Genomic DNA, 18,413 nt, shown 5'->3' with positions numbered 1-18,413 from the left:
ATATTTTTGGAATAAAATTCTAAAATTGAAGGCCGACAGCAATGTTTCTCTCAAATTACTCTTTTTGGTCAAATCACGTTGCACATTGTCAGCATTCCTGTAAGTGCTGCAGTTGCACAATGGATTTTAATCTTTTAGTAAATCACTCTGGAATATTTTTTTTGATTGTATTGCGTGGAAGGAAGAATTTGGGAGCTACTACAGTAGGGGTTCTCAAACGGGGGGGGGGGGTTGGGACTCCGTCAAGGTTACTACATGGGGGGTCATGAGCTATCAGCCTCCACCCCAAACCTTGTTTGGCATCCAGCATTTCTAATGGTGGTAAATATATAAAAAGTGTTTTTTAATTGATAATGGGGGGGCGGGGAAGGGAGGGAGGATCACCCTCAGAGGCTTGCAATTAGGGCTGTCAATTGCAGTTCACTCACACAATGAACTAAAAATGAATCCTGATTAATTGCACTGTTAATAGAATATCAATTGAACATTTATTAATTATTTTGTATGTTTTTCTATATTTTCAAATATATTGATACAGTGTTCGCTTTATATTTTTTATTACAAATATTTTCACGGTAAAATGATAAACAAAAAATAGTATTTTTAAATTCACCTCCCACAGTGTTGTAGGGGCATCTCTTTATTGTGAAAGTGTCACAAATACAAATATTTTTGTTACATTGGTTTAGTTTTGAGCACAGATACGTAAAACTTTACATCCAAGAAGTCCACTCAGTCCTACTTCTTTTTCAGCCAGTCACTCAGACAAACAAGTTTATTTACATTTATGGGAGATAATGCTGCCTGCTTCTTATTTACAATGCCACCTGGCGGTAAGAACAGGCCTTCACATGGCACTGTTATAGTTGGCATTGCAAGGTTTACAGGCCGGATGCACTAAATATTCCTATGTCCCTTCATGTTTGGCCTCCATTCCAGAAGAAATGTATCGGAAGTATTGGTAATACTGATAGACAACATTGACCTCCTATGGTTCAGCAAATTCTCTGGTTTGGCACCTGTCTGGTTCGGAACCCAACGGTGCTGGACTAGAGAGGTTCAACCCGTACCTCTAGCTCCTGGGTTGGCCCTTGACACATCACCTCTGTGTGACCGCTTGCTCCTTTTAGTCTGGGCAACCCTTTCTTTAGTTCCCTCTGCTTAATTCATATTCTTTGTGATTCCAGCTTAGTGATGAACAGCAAGTTTGGGGGAAGCAAGTTGGTTTGGCTCTGAAATGAGTACACTACTTAAGATATTTGTCCCCTGTTCAGCATCTCTGCATCTCAGCGCCTTACAGAAATGACCAAACAAATGGGCAGATCTCTTTGGGTTACTCATACTTTCACTACAGCATGTTGGGGGATTTGCAGTTAATTGATGTTTGTGACAGTGGGGATGTACTTCCAAGAGGATTAACTTGTTTTTACAATTCTCCTTTCCCTCCCCCTATTATTTAAAGACCTCAACAGCAATGGATTCATCTGTGATTATGAGCTGCATGAACTCTTCAAGGAAGCTAATCTGCCTCTCCCAGGATACAAAGTGAGAGAGATCATTCAGAAGCTTATGATTGACAGTGACAAGAACAAAGATGGGAAAATTAGCTTTGAAGAATTTGTGTTTGTAAGTATATTCCTTCATGTTCCTGAATTGAGCGGGCGGTGTGTTTGCTGTAGGCTTTTGTAGTCCTGGTGATAGGACGCAGTCTGAACTGCCTCATAATAGGTGTAACGATTCCTCCTCGTTCCTTTCACCCTGATCAGACTGTTTACTTTGTATTAGGGCTTGGGATTTTTGATTTCAGTAATAATTAGTGCTTTTAGAAACACTGCCTCAATAGGCCCAGCCTTTCCCTCCAAAGTGCAGGCCTTCCAAGGGGAAAGAGCCAGATTCCCATCCTGAAAACAGGCTGCCTCCGAGAGCAGGATGGATTTGATATAAATCACTACTCAGGAAGACTTGACTTAATCATGGTTTTCTACATAAAAGTGCATTCTTGTTGGTTGTCATAACCTTACGACATGTTCTTCACAACTCAGAGGTAGAGGGTTTCATTTTTAGAAGGTGCACACTATGCATATTTAAACTGATTTATTTTGAAAACTTTTCCGATTAATTTTACAGCTAGATTGGAAAATGAATGATTATTTGGTTATTTCATTTACCCAATGTAATTGAAGCAGATATTTATGAAGTCATTGGGAGGTGAACTAGCTCCAATTCAACAGTTAATCATTAATAGTGGGTGGATTTTCTTGCCATGCTGTATTAGTAGGAGAACACCACCAGACAGACAATTTAAATTGTTTTATTTAATTAAAACAACAACATTATGTATTCTGGATTTTTTTTTCTTCAGCAGAAAACATCATATTTGAACAAAACAAGCTAATTTTTTGAATTTAGTTAAACGTTCAAGTTTTTTAAAATCAAGTTTGTTTTTAATTAAATTGTTTTTAACTAAAATAGTTACATGAAATATTTTGTTTTAAATTAAATTGACTAGGCCAGCTAGATCATCATGAGAGATTTTAAATAGTGGCTTCTATTCTCTGTACTTTTTTGAAATTTTTCACTTTTAGAGAAAGGTAAAGGATTGACACTGTTCACAAAATTGCAGAGGAACAATAGGGTTGAGGTCTGTTATTTCTCACATTTATTTATTTACATTTCATGTGGTTAACAGGCATGTTAGCTCTGGGAACACAAATCCACAGTTTGAGAACTGCAAAACTAAGCATCTTTGATGGTATCTTCTAGACTGAGCACTAAGTCCCATTGGGCTGATAGAAAGATTAAATTTAATCATCTATACAGATGCCTCTGGAACCCCATAAGATTGGGTCCCTAATCCATGAACTATTAGAACTCAGTTACAAAACTTCTCTTCAACAGGACATGAATTAGAATTTATAATCCCTATTCCATGATGAGGTATCTTTGAGCTATGCTGTAGTTTAATTCAAACTATGTTTATATGGGTGTTTTCCTCAAAAAGCATTTTATCAAAAAAATCAGATTTAAATAAAACGTTTGATTAAAAAAAGTTAAATCCATTGATTTGTATCCACTCCGTTAGAGAGACTGAAGGGTCGTTCTTCTCTAGGGTGACTTGTTTTCTGAGAAGAGGCAAAAGTTCTTTGACTCCTCAAACCTCAAAGGAGACTGATTTGAAATCCACTGGATCCTTCCAGACACTTCAGATCCCCAAGCCAAGCCACAGCTGATGTGATGAGACGTGTGAACTGCCGCCACTTCACGGCTCACGAAGGCCTGGCCTCCCCTAGAAAATTAGGTCGGCATAACTATGTTGAGTAGGGGTGTGAAAAATCCACACCTCTGCGCCTTTAGGCAAGCCGACTTCACTCCCCACGTAGACAGCGCTGAGTTAAAGGAAGAGTTCTTCCCTTGACTAGGGCTGTTATTATAGTAACTATTTAAACTCTGGGCCTGCTGCCCAGTCCACCCATGGCCGTGGGGTCCCACTGCCGGTCCTCCTGCAGCCGTGGGGTCCTGCCACTTGGCCTGTGGGCCCCTCCATGGCCTGGGTTGTTCTGTCCCGACGCAACTGGCCACCCGAGGAGTTCCCTGGTGAGGGCCGGTTAACTGGTAACTGTACCGGTCAGCTACATACCCCTTAGCCACGGCCCCTCCGGGAGGGGATTACCTGTGCCGGCAGGAGAATACCTGTTTAGATCGGAGGGAATGTCTGCAGTGAAGCACAACAGCAGCGTAGCGCGCAGTCACAGCCTTCGAGTGTACATCGGCCCTACGTCGGCGTGGGCGAGAATTTTTGACCAGGGTCCACTTCAGAAATGTTTGGCGTGGCACTGGGCTGCCCCAGGAGGGGCGGGGCCAGGACACGTCTGTGCTTCCCCACCCACTCACCCTGATTGGTCTAAGGGAGCCTGTGAAATCTTTGCGCCCCCCCCCCCCACCCCAACAACTGCCAGGTGTTCGGAACAGCTGGTGGTTCCCTCTAAGGCACCTGTGCCCTTGGCGATGGGAGGAGACTTTCCGTGTTCTGCCCCTGCCCCCAAGTCAATCCGGGCCTGGGGAGGGGGAGCATGCAAAATCTCTTGCTCCCTGCCCCGCCCTGCAAGGGGGCGTCACGCTTAGTCGCCCGCCAGCTGAGCAGTAGCTGGCGGATGACTCTAAACACCATGTGCCCCTTGCAGGGCAGGAGGAGACTTCGCACTCCCCCTGCGCCCAGGCCAATCGGGACCGCTTCTAAGTGCCGCACACTGATCAGCCTGGGGGCGGGGAGCGGCGGGGGGGGGGGCCTCTGTGGGCCGGATCAACCCACTTGGCGGCCTCTGTGGGCAGATCTGGCCCCTTTTGCCCACCCCTGATGTAAGGCCTGTCCTCATTCCTGGGTCGTGGCTAGCTAGTGCTTGTGGGGCGCAGAAGGAAGGGAAAGTTTCTTACCGCGGGAGTGTAGATTATTGAGAATCTTCTCTGCTACAGATGAGGGTGGAGAGGGGTTTATACGGTACACTTAGGGATAATTTCTACGGGTTAGTCTGATCCGGCCTTTGACTCTAACGCTGGTTCAAGAGAAATCTGGTATTTCTGGCAAAGGCTTGCTTTTTCCCTGAAAGATTGGTCGAATGTGTCCCTGTAGCGCCTTTGCACTCAGAGCGATTCTCAGAGGGGTCACCGTGGGAGTCTGTAACGTTAAAAACGAGCCGTCCTGTGGTACCTTAGAGACCAACACGAATCTATAGTATCATGAGCTTCCGTGGGAAAGACCCACTTCCTCAGATGAGCTGGAGATCGGACAGCGACGTGACAGCCACGCCGTGGAATGTATGGCGTGATGACGAGGAGAGCTGTTTTTACGTGCTACTTTGCTTCATTTCTTGAACTTAGCTTCACCTTTTTGTTCCTCGGTTATTTCCAGACCCTCTGAACTCTTGAGTTCGGAGCTGAATAGTAAGTTGGAGTTTGTTTCCAGTTTGTGAGCACTTGCATGTTGGGTGCATGCTCCAGAGGCCAGCTTGCACTAACTTGCACCCAAGCACAGTTTAAAAGACTCGCCTCCACCTACGTGAAACATTTAATATTCTTGCAAAATGCAAAGGCTGTATGTTAATAACATGGAGGTCTCCTACCGGCAGCTAACCTCTGTGGGGAGGCCATCAGAGTTAGGAACAGTTCTCTGAAAGTTTATTTATCAAACTGTAGGAAGAGTGGGTGTGACAGCGTCAGTGTAATTACTTGAATAAATAACATGGAGGAGGAGGAAGATTTAGTTGCGGTTGACCAAAATTGCATTGCCTACAGAGAGGCCTTAAAACGAAGGGTTGGTGAGCCTTGTTCATTTGAGTGATGTCAGCAGTTGGATAACGGAGCAGCTCGTTAACTGGTCATGAAAATAAAACCAAACAGCCAGGTAACTTACTAAAGTGCAAGTCATTCCTCTAGTCAGCGGCGGTTGGTTGCTTTTGAGAGGCGTGTGGCCGATGGCCGTCTGAAGGGCGGGGCTTATAAAAGAGGATGTAGAAGGGCTGGTTTGGGTCGTCTGGCTGCCTGCGGCTGCCCGGTTCCAAATCTGTAGAGAAAAGAAGAGCGGTGCCAACTCCCCGCGAGCCCTGTCGAGCCTGGGGCGTGGGAGGGAGAGGGGACGGGTGCTTCCTGCCGCCTTGGCGCGATCCCGTCCTGGTGGCATGCGGGGCTGGTTCTGCATAGCGTCTGGTGCTCAGCTGACTCGGCGCCTCTCCCGTGCTGAGGGCCGGGCCCTGGGTGCCACCGACGTGAGGTGGAGAGCGATGCAAAGAAGGGTGCAGGCGCCCCTCGGTGAGGGCAGAGGGCAGACCCGTCCGCAGGGTCTGGCGGGGTAGGGTGTTCTGACAGCGCACTGCCGCCTGTTAAAATGCGCTCCGTCTCCGCTGCCTCTCCAAGAGTCCCAGCCCTCGGGGCTTTGGGAGAGGTGGCCTGCCACCTCCTGAGCTCCTGCCAGACCCTGGCTCTCGGACTGGCGTTCGGTGCTGGCTGGGGAAGGCTGAAGCACTCAGCCAGGCTGCGGGGTTGCTACCAGCTCCACACCAACATTAGACTGAAGCTGAGATTCTGGGCGAGTTTGAAATGCCCACAGGGGTCTGGGCTGCTGCCCTCTCGGTTCATCTGTGTTGCCCAGCGTAGGGCACCGGGGGACGCCGTAGCTTCGAATTAGCCGGGCTGTGGCCGACTTCCTCTGGCATGCGACCAGTACTGCTGCTCTGCCACCCCGGGAACAGCCCCGACTGTACAAGAAAGGGAGGCTTATCCGGCGCCCATGTGATGCCCGAGAGAAGCCGAGCGGGCAGCGTTACTGCGGGGCGGGGGGATGTGTGCCCGGGAACCGCAGAAAGAGGAAAAGGAAAGGCCGGCGGACCCTGTGCAGTTTGAACGCCACAGGGAAGGAGGCAAAGCTGTCCTGCGTGGCGAGCGTTGCTCCGTGGCGCAGTGCCTGGAACCAATGGCTCCGCTTTCAGTAAACAGAAGGACTTGCCGATGGCCCGGGCTCCACGGAGCTGGCTGAGGCTCACGTAGGCAGATACAAGGCGTGCTGCTGAGATCGCTGAGAGCCCAAAGGGAGGAGCAGACTCGTCTGGGGCTCAGCAGGCACGGGCAAGAGGAAAGCAAAGTGCTGAGCTGGTGGAGGTGTGGACAGCTGATTAGGCTCCGGGAGTTACAGGCAGCGGCAGCTCTGAGACTTGATGTTTAAATAGTGCGATGTTTCTTTCCTTGTAATCACCCAGCTCACCGGACAATGCATTAATATCTGCAAAGAAACCCCCGCACAAGCTTTTTCCATGCGGAAGGTTCTCAGACTCAAACGTACAGGGTATATATTGCTCTGGACTATTGACAGGTTTGTTACATAGCAATAGCCCGCTACGAGTGGACAGTCACCGCTGCAGTCCCTCTGAAAGATGGAATATTTTACACTTGCACGCGTGCTTCAAACCGTCTGATTTTTGTCTTCAGTGGGGCGTGTAGACAGGCACATCTGTATGAACTAAAGACAAGCTGTCCCACTTGCACACACTGGTTAAAATTGCACAACAGCTTTCTGAATTTGTTGGCTCACCTAGAGACTGCATGTCTACTTCCAGACCGCAGAATTCGGAGTTTGTGTGGTTGCTTCTTGAAGCAAAACTCAAATAACAAATGTATGCAAGTGACTGGCTTCTTCAGGCTTCCATTGGAGCAGGTGCTTATGCAATTTAAGTAACTCGAATGGAACCGCATTGCTTTCCTCCATCGTGAGTTTGAACCCCGCATTATTTTGCTAGGCCAGTCTTCTGTGTTCACTGATTACACTGCAAAGTTTGCTTTGAACGTGTGTTTTCTGGTTTATAAAAATAAACGTTTGTCTGAACAAAACTTTCTGAACTGTAGATTTTCCAAGAGCTGAAAAGCAGCGATATTGCTAAAACGTTCAGAAAAGCCATCAACAGGAAAGAGGGAATTTGTGCTATCGGCGGAACGTCGGAGCTCTCCAGCGAAGGCACTCAGCACTCTTACTCAGGTATTTACTTCTCTGACGCTGGAATGCGTCAACAAACCAAACCCGCCAATTAGCAAGTGTAATGAATAGAAACCAAGCTCACGCTTTTCTCATGACCAGTGAGATTGAAAGAAGAGCAAATTAAATATCGAGTGACGTCCGTTAGTTCCGTTTAACTTCAGTGTGTCCACATACCTGCACAGACGTGTCTTCCCAGAGCAGGGCTCAGCTCCCTCTGGCTCGCCAGCCAAATATGGCTCGGGTCAGAACCCCAAATAAAAAATTCATTCAAAAATTCCAGGCTCCCCCCCGGTCACATTGCTGTCAATAGGCGCCTCAGGAGGTGGTGTTCCCCAGACCCGCATCCCCAGGACCCCAGCCAGCTCCTGCACCCTCCCTCCTGGACAGACCCCCTGTACCCAGCAGGGCCACGGGCCCCAGGGCAAAGTGGAGGGATGCAGGCACCTCACCCTCCCCAGAAGGAGCAGGGCTGAGGGCAGTCAGCCCTGAGCACTGCCCGGGCCACAGTGCTGCCGCCACAGTGCTCCCACAACAGGCCACGTGGTGGACGGGGCTGGGGCTGGGGCTGCTGTGTAGCTCCTCCCAATCAGGCAGCATCCCGGCCCTGATCCTTGGGCAGCCCCCATCTGGCTGCAGGAAGGGCTGGTGCCCCCCTGGCCGCCGCTGCTGCATGGGTAGGAGGGGAGGCCATGATCCGGCTGTGGTGATCCTGGCTCAGCCCTTGTCCAGCCACTGCTGCTGGTCCTCCCCACATAATCCACTGCCCACCCCCTGTGCCCTGCCTCCTGCACCTCCCACACACTCTAACCCCCTGCCCTGAGCCCCTCATACACCTCAGCCCCGACTCCTGCACCCCCACATCCCCTGCCAGACTGACAGAAGGCAGCCTGAATGGGGGCGTGAAGCTGGATTTGATGAGTTACGATGTAAACGTCAAAGAAACGTGCAAAGATGCTGCAGCGGAAGTCCCATTCGATACAGTCTGCACGTACAGTCTTTCATTTATGCTGCTGTTAATCATCACGTCACTTACCAATAATATTAAGTTGTGCGTTTTCAGTCATGCCAATGGACAGGGCTCGCCGAACCGCGGTGAGCCCCGCTCGGCAGCTGCCAAACCCGGCTCTTCCGGGTTGCAATCTATTCGCCACGGGTGAGGAGATTGTACTATTTGTTGAGCCCTGCCAATGGGCATTCTTAGAGGCACTTTGCTGACCAGTGTTGTGGTTTGGATGTAGCTTGGCTCCTTAGTTTGAAAAGGTTGCCCACCCCGGCGTAGAGATTTCAGTCGGCTGATGTCGTCGCGTTGCATTTGACTGTAGTCAGCCCAGTGAGTACTACGCTGTGTGCTGTATTGTAATTGAAAATTCCCCTACTACGGAGTACAAAAAACCCCTCTGAATTTGAGGACCAATCAGTGCTTAGTTAGTAATGACAAAGGTGCAGAGGCTCAAGCAATTAGGTGTCAGGGCTCATGTTGTTGTTTTACACTCGTAACTTCCGCAGCAAGCCCCGAGGTGCTCGGGTAGAGTCCTGGCAGGGCCTGGCACAGATTAAGCTACGTGGCCAGTAAAATGAAAATGTTGTGGGATAATTCCAGTGTGCTGTTCAAATGTGTGCTAGGCTGTAAAACGCTGCTTGTGCTTTATGACTGCACTCGTTTTAGAGGAAGAGAAATATGCCTTTGTGAACTGGATAAACAAGGCCCTGGAAAACGATCCCGACTGCAGGCATGTCATCCCAATGAACCCAAACACCGATGACCTGTTCAAGGCTGTTGGAGATGGGATTGTACTCTGGTAAGTTGTAGTCAGTTTCCTATAAAGTCCTATCGCTGGGACTTGGCTCTTCGATCCAGCATGCTTTTCTGACCCTCTGTCCACTTCAGAGGAGAGGCACGCAGTCACTTCGGGCTGTCGGTGCAAGGGTGTGCTTTGGCTTTGGGGCTAGTTGGATGTGGGCTCTCGCCCTCTTTGGGCTTGAAGGGTACCACTCCCTACCCCTCCCCTCCCCCCCTCCCCCATAGGCTTGGATCGTGTATTAGCAAAATTGAGCTTGGCACGAACTCCTGCTGTTACAGTGACTTGGGAAAAGGCAGCCCTACAAGCAGCCAGCTGCCCTCACGACTGCACAGAAATGTCTGACCGGGACCGGTGGAAGGATGTGTTGATCTCAGGCCACTTTCCTAACGCCCCTGCATCTCGAAGCTCTGTTGCGTCCCTTATTGCAAGCCTCCGCGGCGGCTAAGGATGAACGTGTCTAGCAGTAGGGTCTCCTGGATTAGGCTCCAGTCTAGGACTAAGCGAAACTCTGGAGCCAAATGGTATTCCAGCGGAAATTGCCTGTTTTCAGTTGGGTGATGTCTTCACCTGTCTTGTTTTGGCACCTGCCCGTCTGTGATCTAGAAGTAGGACTCACCTGAATGGGGAATTAATGTATAATGTAAAACAGAAACTCTGCTTCAGTTCATCTGTCCAGGAGATGCGTGAAGCATTGCGCTACATGCTGAGTGGTAGGAAAACCCGTTCTCAGTCTGTTGTGATTTCGGTTCCTACGCCACCTCTTCCTAATGTTTGTACTGCCTGGGTTTCCATTGCAGAATTCATGTTTAATATTAGCAGGGGCTCTCCTGTCTACTGAAACACATGACATGGTTCCATTGGCAGAAAACAAATCTTCACCTTAGAATTTACAGCTGAATAGTGGGTCCTTACTAGATGGCTGATGGTATTATGAATAATTCATGTATTTGTACTCAAGCAACTGGTCTAATTCACTGGTGGCTGTGACTGTGTTTAAAGTTTCATCAGGCTTAACTATGACAAATACATTCTCGATGTCACCAATATAACCCTTTTATTGAAACAACTGAGTACCAAGCATCCGATCAAATCGCATTTTTTGTTTATTTGCAACCACTTGTGTTGGGATAAAACGCTTAATGGTGTTTGAATGTTTTTGTCTTTGTCAGTAAAATGATCAATCTTTCTGTCCCGGATACAATTGACGAAAGAGCAATCAACAAGAAAAAGCTCACACCATTTATAATTCAGGTATGGTATAGTACACTTCCATTACCTCTTCCGAAGGTGGAAATCATGCAGGGTTTCGGAGGGAAGATTAGTAAAGGACTGTAGTCCAGAGCAGAGATCGCTTTTAATTGTATTTAATAATTTAAAGGAATCTCTGTGCTGTGCCTTCAGTGCAAAGGATAATGTTCTGTAAATATTCCTAAGAGCAGTAGCAATGACTTAATAGCCCAAACTGCACAGGCTCTCTTTGCAGACTCTATTAAAACTGGAGTGCTGAGCAATCTCTGTACCTCTGTTGTTATCAGAAGGGAGGCAGGTCGGCGTGCATTTGTATCTGTATCAGAACACACAGCCTCGTAAACCGATCCATGCTGTAATACCCAGACTCGTAAACCGATCCATGCTGTAATACCCAAACTCGTAAACCGATCCATGCTGTAATACCCAAACTCCAGAGCTGTGCGTGCCATAGAACATTTAACGACGTGCCAGTCTGAACCGCGCCGATGCCACGCGAGGGGACTCGGGTTTCACGCCGCTGTATTGTTCACAGGAAAACTTGAACTTGGCGTTGAATTCCGCCTCCGCCATTGGGTGCCATGTGGTCAATATTGGAGCGGAGGACCTGAGGGAAGGGAAACCCCATCTGGTCCTGGGGCTGCTGTGGCAGATCATTAAGATTGGCCTGTTTGCCGACATCGAGCTCAGCAGAAATGAAGGTAACAAGCTGTCAGTGATTGTCGTAGCCAAGCCTGACCTTAGGATGTCCAGGCAGCAAGTGTGAATTGGGGTGGAGGTGATGAGTAATTGGACAGAGCCCGTAATATTGGGGCATCTCGTCACCCTGCCTAAACTTCAATTGCTGCCCCGTGTGGAGGAGGGGCATCTGAGTGAGTCTTGAAATTACTCAGTTCAGTGCCATTCCTTAGTGTGTGTGTGTGTGTGTGTGTGTGTGTGTGTGTGTTTGGAGAGGGGAGGCACGGGGGAGGAGGCGGGATCACATACCCACCTAGATTTGCTGCGTGGTTAGTACTGCATGTGCTCGGTAACACTGCTGAAGCCGGCTGCCCTCCTCCTGCCCCCTCTCCCTATGCAGGCCTGTGTGTGGGTCACATTCTCAGCAACACGCCCTTCGTGCCGCATTCTCCTCCAGCCAGCCTGCTCTTACTCCCCTCCCCTCTTCTGCACTAGGGCTCCTCCGACGGATCACTGCGATTGTGAAGACACGTTTTTGGGTTCTTAGCCTCAGAGGTCCTGAGCCCGCCTGGCACTTTTTGGAGCTGGCTCGCCTAGGCTGGAGGGCCTGCACTGGAAGTGTGTGTGTGTGTGTGTGTGTGTGTGTGTGTGTGTGTGTGTGTGTGTGTGTTTGCATTTCCGATGCAGCAGTAGCGACAAGGTTTTCTTGCAGGGGGGCTACCTGGAGCTCAGGCAAGGCAAACAGCGACAGGTGTGACTGGCCACGTGTTCTCTGAGCGACGACACCGTCTGACTGGGAGGGGGGAACCGCTGAACACACATGCCATTAAGTAGCTGTGTGTCTGCAGGAATGTGTTCTCCCGTCACAGGGCACTACAGTGCGATGCTTGCTGCTGGCACAAAGCATACCTTTTCTCAGACTTCATAGGGGCTTTTTTTAAATTAAAACTTTGCCCGCTTTTTGACACAAACCTCCCAAAACGGATTCTTTCTTGCTATTTTTTGGGGGAGTGATGGCGGGGTCAAATCAAAAGAAAATTATTCAACCAGGTCTATAATTATTCAGCCACTGATTATAACCTGAGTTAAACCGCCAGGCACCAAAGAACAAGCGTGTTAGCTCGCTCTTCTGTTAAAGCACGAGGCGTCTCTCCAGCTGCTGAAGTTTGTTACCAGACCGATCTTGTGTACTGAATATGTAGCCAGCTGGCTACAATAAAAGCTGTAATTGTGGAACCATAATTTGGAAACTGGCTTGGCTGTTAAAAATCAAGCAACATTTATGGCTGCCTGGTGGTTATGGCACCTGGACTTGTGACATCATCAGCTCTTCTAGGGGAGGCAACATTGGGTCAGGCTAGTGCCAGGAAGGGAGACATCCTCTGTTGGTGTCGGCAAGACCGTGCTGGGTCCTGCCGCGAGGGCAGGGGACTGGACTCAATGACCTCGCGAGGTCCCTTCTGGTTCTAGAATTCTGTGTGGTGCTTCAACCACCTGAGTTCCCCCGGCATTATTTGACAGGGTAGCAGCTTTCCTTTCCCTTGCAAGCGACAGCAGGGTGATACTGCACGGTGCCTGCCACACACGACTGTGTACAGATGTGGTCTCCTCACCTCAAAAAAGATATTTGGGCCTTGGAAAGGGTTCAGAAAAGGGCAACTAAAATGATTAGGGGTTTGGAACGGGTCCCATATGAGGAGAGGTTAAAGCAACTGGGACTTCTCAGTTTAGAAAAGAGGAGACTGAGGGGGGATATGATAGAGGTCTATAAAATCATGGGTGGTGTGCAGAGGGTGAATAAAGAAAAGTTATTTATTAGTTCCCATAATAGAAGAACTAGAGGACACCAAATGAAATTAATGGGTGGCAGGTTTAAAACTAATAAAAGAAAGTTCTTCTTCACACAGCGTGTAGTCAACCTGTGGAACTCCTTGCCAGAGGAGGCTGTGAGGGCTAGGACTATAACAGAGTTTAAAGAGAAGCTAGATAATTTCATGGAGGTTAGGTCCATAAAAGGCTATTAGCCAGGGGATAAAATGGTGTCCCTGGCCTCTGTTTGTCAGAGGCTGGAGGGATAGCAGGAGACAAATCGCTTGATCGTTGTCTTCGGTCCACCCCCTCCAGGGCACCTGGTGCTGGCCACTGTCGGTAGACAGGATACTGGGCTAGAAGGACCTTTGGTCTGACCCAGTACGGCCGTTCTTATGTTCTTATGTTAACTGCCAGATTCATTAGGACAAGCGGTTTCACCATTCAGCAAACTCCAGGATCCTTGTGGACTAACCGTGTCATCCCAATGCTTGTGTGCAACTCTGGTTTCCTTTTTATTACCTGCCCCTTCTCCCTTTGCTACAACATGAGTAGCACTTGGGAACAGGCTTTCCCGATCCACGCCCCGGTGGCGTATTTGTGGTTGTAAAATGGAAGGGCTTGTACCAAACAGGCCAATCAAACTGCCTCAACCTGGAGCCTTGCAACTGGAGCTGAGCTACAAAGTATTTTCGGGGTGAGGGGAGCGTCGCTTCTCGAAAATATTTATATTGAATATTTGGAAATGTTTTTGTCTATTGGCAAAACCTAGGCATGTTGGCAGGTTCGGAAATTCTTAGAAGAAAAGCTTTGATCTGATCAAAGTCATTTTTTGTCCGGATATGTTTGGGCCACATTTTCAGCCAGTTCTAACTGTAACGGGGAAGAGGGTCTCTCTCCAAACGAATCCTGTCCTGTACTTATGCACGTCTGTTTTCTGCTAGCATTGGCAGCCTTGCTTCGCGATGGGGAGACCTTGGAGGATCTTATGAAACTGTCCCCAGAAGAACTGCTGCTAAGATGGGCAAACTTCCACTTGGAAAATGCCGGGTGGCAGAAAATCAATAACTTCAGCTCTGACATCAAGGTAATGGGAGTTCTGCGTCTGTCGGGAGTGGGCAGGAGCATCTCAGCCAGGTTGCTGGGTGGAGTGTGTGTGGCTGACGGGGCGGTACTTGCTTCTCTCCGGCACGCTTATGTCAATTGTTAACCAGCTAGGGCCTGACCCTGCAAACACAGCGACGCGTCTGTTAATGGTTGCAGGACCAGGGCTGCTCTACCGCAGCGTAAGAGCTGAGCCAGTCCTCGGCCAGCAGAGAAGTAACGACCAGCCTCCGCCGGCCCCCTCTGTCGGGGCCTGATGACCCACCCGTGAAACTGAGGCTGGCGTGCTGCTGGTTTTTATGGATGCCTTCATCTTTAAAAGCGGCAGACGCCCGTAAGAGTGTTCACTGCACGAACAGGGAAGCAGTGAGTAGCTAGGATGCTTTCGTGTGCCCCGAAGATACAGTCTCAAGACGGTTTCTGTGGGAGGGGCTTTCAAGGGTCTTTTGGAAGCACTGGATAGAGCTGATCCAACACCATAGGGAAACTTTTCACAAAATGTTTCAAGGAGTTCGACATGGGCAAGCTCGTTAATTGTGTGGAAAGGCTAACTCTTATTAGCAAATACGGATCCTTTCCCTAGAGCGGCACAGGCTGAGGAACTGCAGAGACATGAAGTCCTGTAGTCTTCACACGGGACCTGCTGAAATGGGCGGGGAGGGGGGAGACAGGAGACGACGTGCTAAAGCAGGCTCCTTGCCACCACTCGGATGCTAGCAGCTGATTTTGTGGCTTCCTTTCAGCTATCAGCCATCCTGGGAGTCACTTATGAACTTGATAGAGGAAGGGGGGCTCCAAGCATGCCTGGGATCCAATGACATGTCTGTGATTCTCAGGGTTAGAAGCAAGAGATTTATGGGACTCGTAAAATATTTTAAACTTTCTTCTGCCTAAAGGAAGTTTCCTTCAGTGCGGGGAGGAAATCGATGCCTCAGGCTGGTTGGGGGCACAGAGAATGTTGCATCAGCTTTTCATTTCTTCCCCTCGTTTTCAAAATCAGAAAAACTCCACCAAGAGCTCTGCTCAGTGCAGACTCCCAGCTGGTCGGATCTCATGGGACCATTTCATGGTGCCAGTAAGGGAAAAGGGCTTTAGTTCTGTTTTTTGGAGAGAGAGAGAGGAGAAAGAAACCCAAGCTCAGGCTGTGATGTGCCCTGCTTCCCAGTGGATGAAAGGTCTGTACCTGCACAGATCTGTAAAACGGGCGTCAAACCTTCATGTGACCGTGCTGAACTCGTATCTTGTCTGGGATCTGCTTCAGGAGAAAAACCAAACACCCGCGTTGTGTAAATGTGGTGCCACAAGAAAACCTACAGGCCCATGTATGCAAAATACCAACACGCTGTCTTCTCCCCACCGGTTTCCTTTGGCGATGCTGACGGCGCTGCACAGTGATCCCTTTGATTGGGGGTGGGAAGGATGTGCCAAACATCCGGGAATTGCCTCGTAACAGACCCGCTGCTTGGATCCCGAACTTCATTGCTTTTTGGTTTTCTTCATTTAAATCTGTGCTTTGAGGAGGGGCTGGGGATGAGGGGACAGGGAGGCAGACTGCCTGGGGGGATGGGGGAAAGAGGACACCCCAGCCCTTTCTCACTGCAAGCAGCTTGGGGCCAGGTGAGAAATGCCTCTCCATGGCTGCTGCAGCTCCAGTGGGCACAGCCAGGGGAGGGGTGCGTGTCCCCAGGCTGGGGCAGGTCCAGATTCATCTGCCCCCTGCACTCCCCAGCCAGAGTGAGGGATGCAGCAAACTCTGCACTTTCCCTGCGCGCCCTGACCAAGGGGAACAGCCAGCAGTGTCCCTGTACAAATCGGGATGGGGGAGGGGAGCGTCAGCCCCTGGGGGTGGGAGGCTCGGGGTGGGGCAGTGCTGGACTGGGGTGAGGGCGCGCCCCCAGCCAGTCCTTTCGCCTGCCTGGGGAGTCTGTCTCTCTTCTGTATGGTTTTATGAGAACCAATCCCCTTCCAGGCACCTCCCATTTTGTGGACACAGCCACCCCGACCTTGCTTTAAGCTAAGGGGAGGGGAAGCTGCCTCCCGAATGGGGTGGTCCCAGCCCTTACCGCTTAGGGGGATTTCTTGAACAGATGGACACACCTGGACAGACTCTCAAACTCTCCAGTACATAGCAGATGGGCATCAGGAGTCAAGCTACTGGAGAGGTGAATGTAAATGGGCTGCTGAGTGCATCTCTGCAGCCAGTTGTCAAGGCCAGGCCCTCGACTTACCCTTTTTCTTTTGCAGATTGTAGTGATGTAAAATATCGACAAGTCGTTTAAGTGCTGGCTCGGGGTTCTAAAAGTGGCTTCATGTTTCTAACTTTGTTCTTCTTTCCTCTCATGCCTCCGGGACTTCTGCTGTGCTGCTCTTTCCCTCTTTGCTCTTTCCTATCTGTCCAGCTTGCTGACTTCAGCGATTCCGTAAAGGTACAGACATTGACCCTATTCAGTGCCCCGCTTGAGAGGCGTCTCAGGGTAATGGTAGAGTCTGTTCAGCGCCTCACGGGAGAGCTGAACGTTCCGCTTGCTCCGTTTCAGGATTCCAGAGCGTACTTCCATCTCCTCAACCAAATTGCACCCAAAGGGCAGAAGGAAGGCGAGCCGCAGATCGATATCAGCATGTCTGGTTTCAGTGTAAGTATTCAGTAAGTCTGTCTGGTTGGCTTTCCCCTTGCCCTTGCGCTGTAAAACTGAATGCTGGGTATGGTCTGGCAGTCTGCTTGTGGCCTCTTAATCACCTGGGCTATGTCTAGACTGCAGGCTTCTTTCGAAAGAGCCTCTTTCGAAAGATCGCGTCTAGACTGCAGGCGGATCTTTCGAAAGAGCAATCCGCTTTTTCGAAAGAGAGCACCCAGCGAGTCTGGATGCTCTCTTTCGAAGATGGCTTATTTACATTGAAGAACGCCTTCTTTCGAAAGAGGAACTTTCGAAAGAAGGCGTTCTTCCTCGTGAAACGAGGTTTACCGCCATCGAAAGAAAAGCCGCGTTCTTTCGAAATTATTTCGAAAGAACGCGGCTTGAGTCTGGACGCAGGGGAAGTTCTTTCGAAAAAAGGCTACTTTTTTCGAAAGAACCCGAGTCTGGACACGGCCCTGGTGACCATCGGACTGTGAACAAACAAAATATCAGTGGGCAAACAGAGAGATGCATTTCTTGCATACAGCTAAATGCTGGTGCCTACGTCTACACTGGCAGCTTCTTGCGCAAAAACTTTCACAAGAGCGCGTCTACACTGCCATGTGCTTTTGCACAAGAGCATCCGTGCCAGTGCAGACGCTCTCTTGCTCAAGAAAGCTCTGATGGCCATTTTAACCATCGGGCTTTCTTGTGCGAGAAATTCATGTTTCCTGTCTACACTGGCCTCTTGCACAAGAACAGTTGTACAAAAGGGCTTATTCCTGAGTGGGAGCATGATACGTCTTGCGCAAGAAGCCCTGATTTTAAACAGTACAACATCAGTTTACTTGCGCAAGAGCACACGGCCAGTGTAGACGGGCAGCAAGTTTTTGCGCAAGAGCGGCCGCTTTGGCGCAAGATCGCGCCAGTGTAGACACAGCCTCTGTGTTTAGACTGGAGCATTAGCAGCCAGTGCAACAACTGGAGTAAATCCGACATCTGCGAATTCAGCGGCCTTATGCCTGGTGGTACATTTGCAAGCATGTTGAATCGTGTGCTCTAATTCTTATTCTAGCTGGCTACTGGAAAGCTGGAGTCTGGGGCCTTCTGGCAAAGCAGGTAAATGGTGACCGGTGTACCCATAGCGCTATGGCTTATTACTGCAATGTTCAGTCATTGCTTGGGTTTTAGTCAGTCTGGATAATAAGTGCCCCAGGCCTCCTGAAAGCAGGTGGCCTTGTGTGTTCAGTCCAGGCAAGGCAGAGGCCAGGAAGAAGTTCCTGGATGACGTGCTGGTTATTCATGCTTCTGTCCCCCCAACAGGAGAAGGATGACTTGAAGAGGGCAGAATACATGCTTCAGCAGGCGGACCGGCTGGGCTGCCGGCAGTTTGTTACCCCTGCCGACGTAGTCAGTGGAAACCCCAAACTGAACTTGGCCTTCGTTGCAAACCTATTCAATAAGTATCCGGCACTTACCAAGCCGGAAAATCAGGACATCGATTGGACGCTACTGGAAGGTGATGCTAACCTCTCTCCTGTCACGATGCTTGAAGGAGGAGAACTAATGGAAATGTGTGCACCACAAAAGGCTTTTAGCATTCTGCTGAGCCGCCAGGCTTTCAGAGCGGCTGCACTG

At 49.5% G+C, this 18,413-nt stretch overlaps 1 protein-coding gene across 5 annotated transcripts in view; it reads left to right on the top strand.

Annotated features, from left to right (window-relative positions):
- Positions 1–18,413, top strand: part of PLS3 (plastin 3) — an 81,635-nt gene that overhangs the window by 56,414 nt on the left and 6,808 nt on the right. For 4 of the 5 annotated variants that reach the window (XM_075941179.1, XM_075941182.1, XM_075941181.1 and 1 more), the window contains exons 4-12: positions 1,463–1,626; positions 7,390–7,519; positions 9,186–9,318; positions 10,491–10,572; positions 11,105–11,270; positions 14,001–14,143; positions 16,560–16,586; positions 16,698–16,793; positions 18,099–18,294. In XM_075941179.1, coding sequence (XP_075797294.1) covers positions 1,463–1,626; positions 7,390–7,519; positions 9,186–9,318; positions 10,491–10,572; positions 11,105–11,270; positions 14,001–14,143; positions 16,560–16,586; positions 16,698–16,793; positions 18,099–18,294 — 1,137 coding nt within the window. The remainder of the gene's footprint in view (positions 1–1,462; positions 1,627–7,389; positions 7,520–9,185; positions 9,319–10,490; positions 10,573–11,104; positions 11,271–14,000; positions 14,144–16,559; positions 16,587–16,697; positions 16,794–18,098; positions 18,295–18,413) is intronic. The other variant, XM_075941183.1, reaches the window with a different exon arrangement.

Source organism: Pelodiscus sinensis, chromosome 13 (assembly GCF_049634645.1).
Source record: "Pelodiscus sinensis isolate JC-2024 chromosome 13, ASM4963464v1, whole genome shotgun sequence".
Classification (NCBI taxonomy): domain Eukaryota; kingdom Metazoa; phylum Chordata; order Testudines; family Trionychidae; genus Pelodiscus; species Pelodiscus sinensis.
Note: the sequence above shows the minus strand (reverse complement) of the source record. Positions and strands in the feature narration are given on the sequence as shown.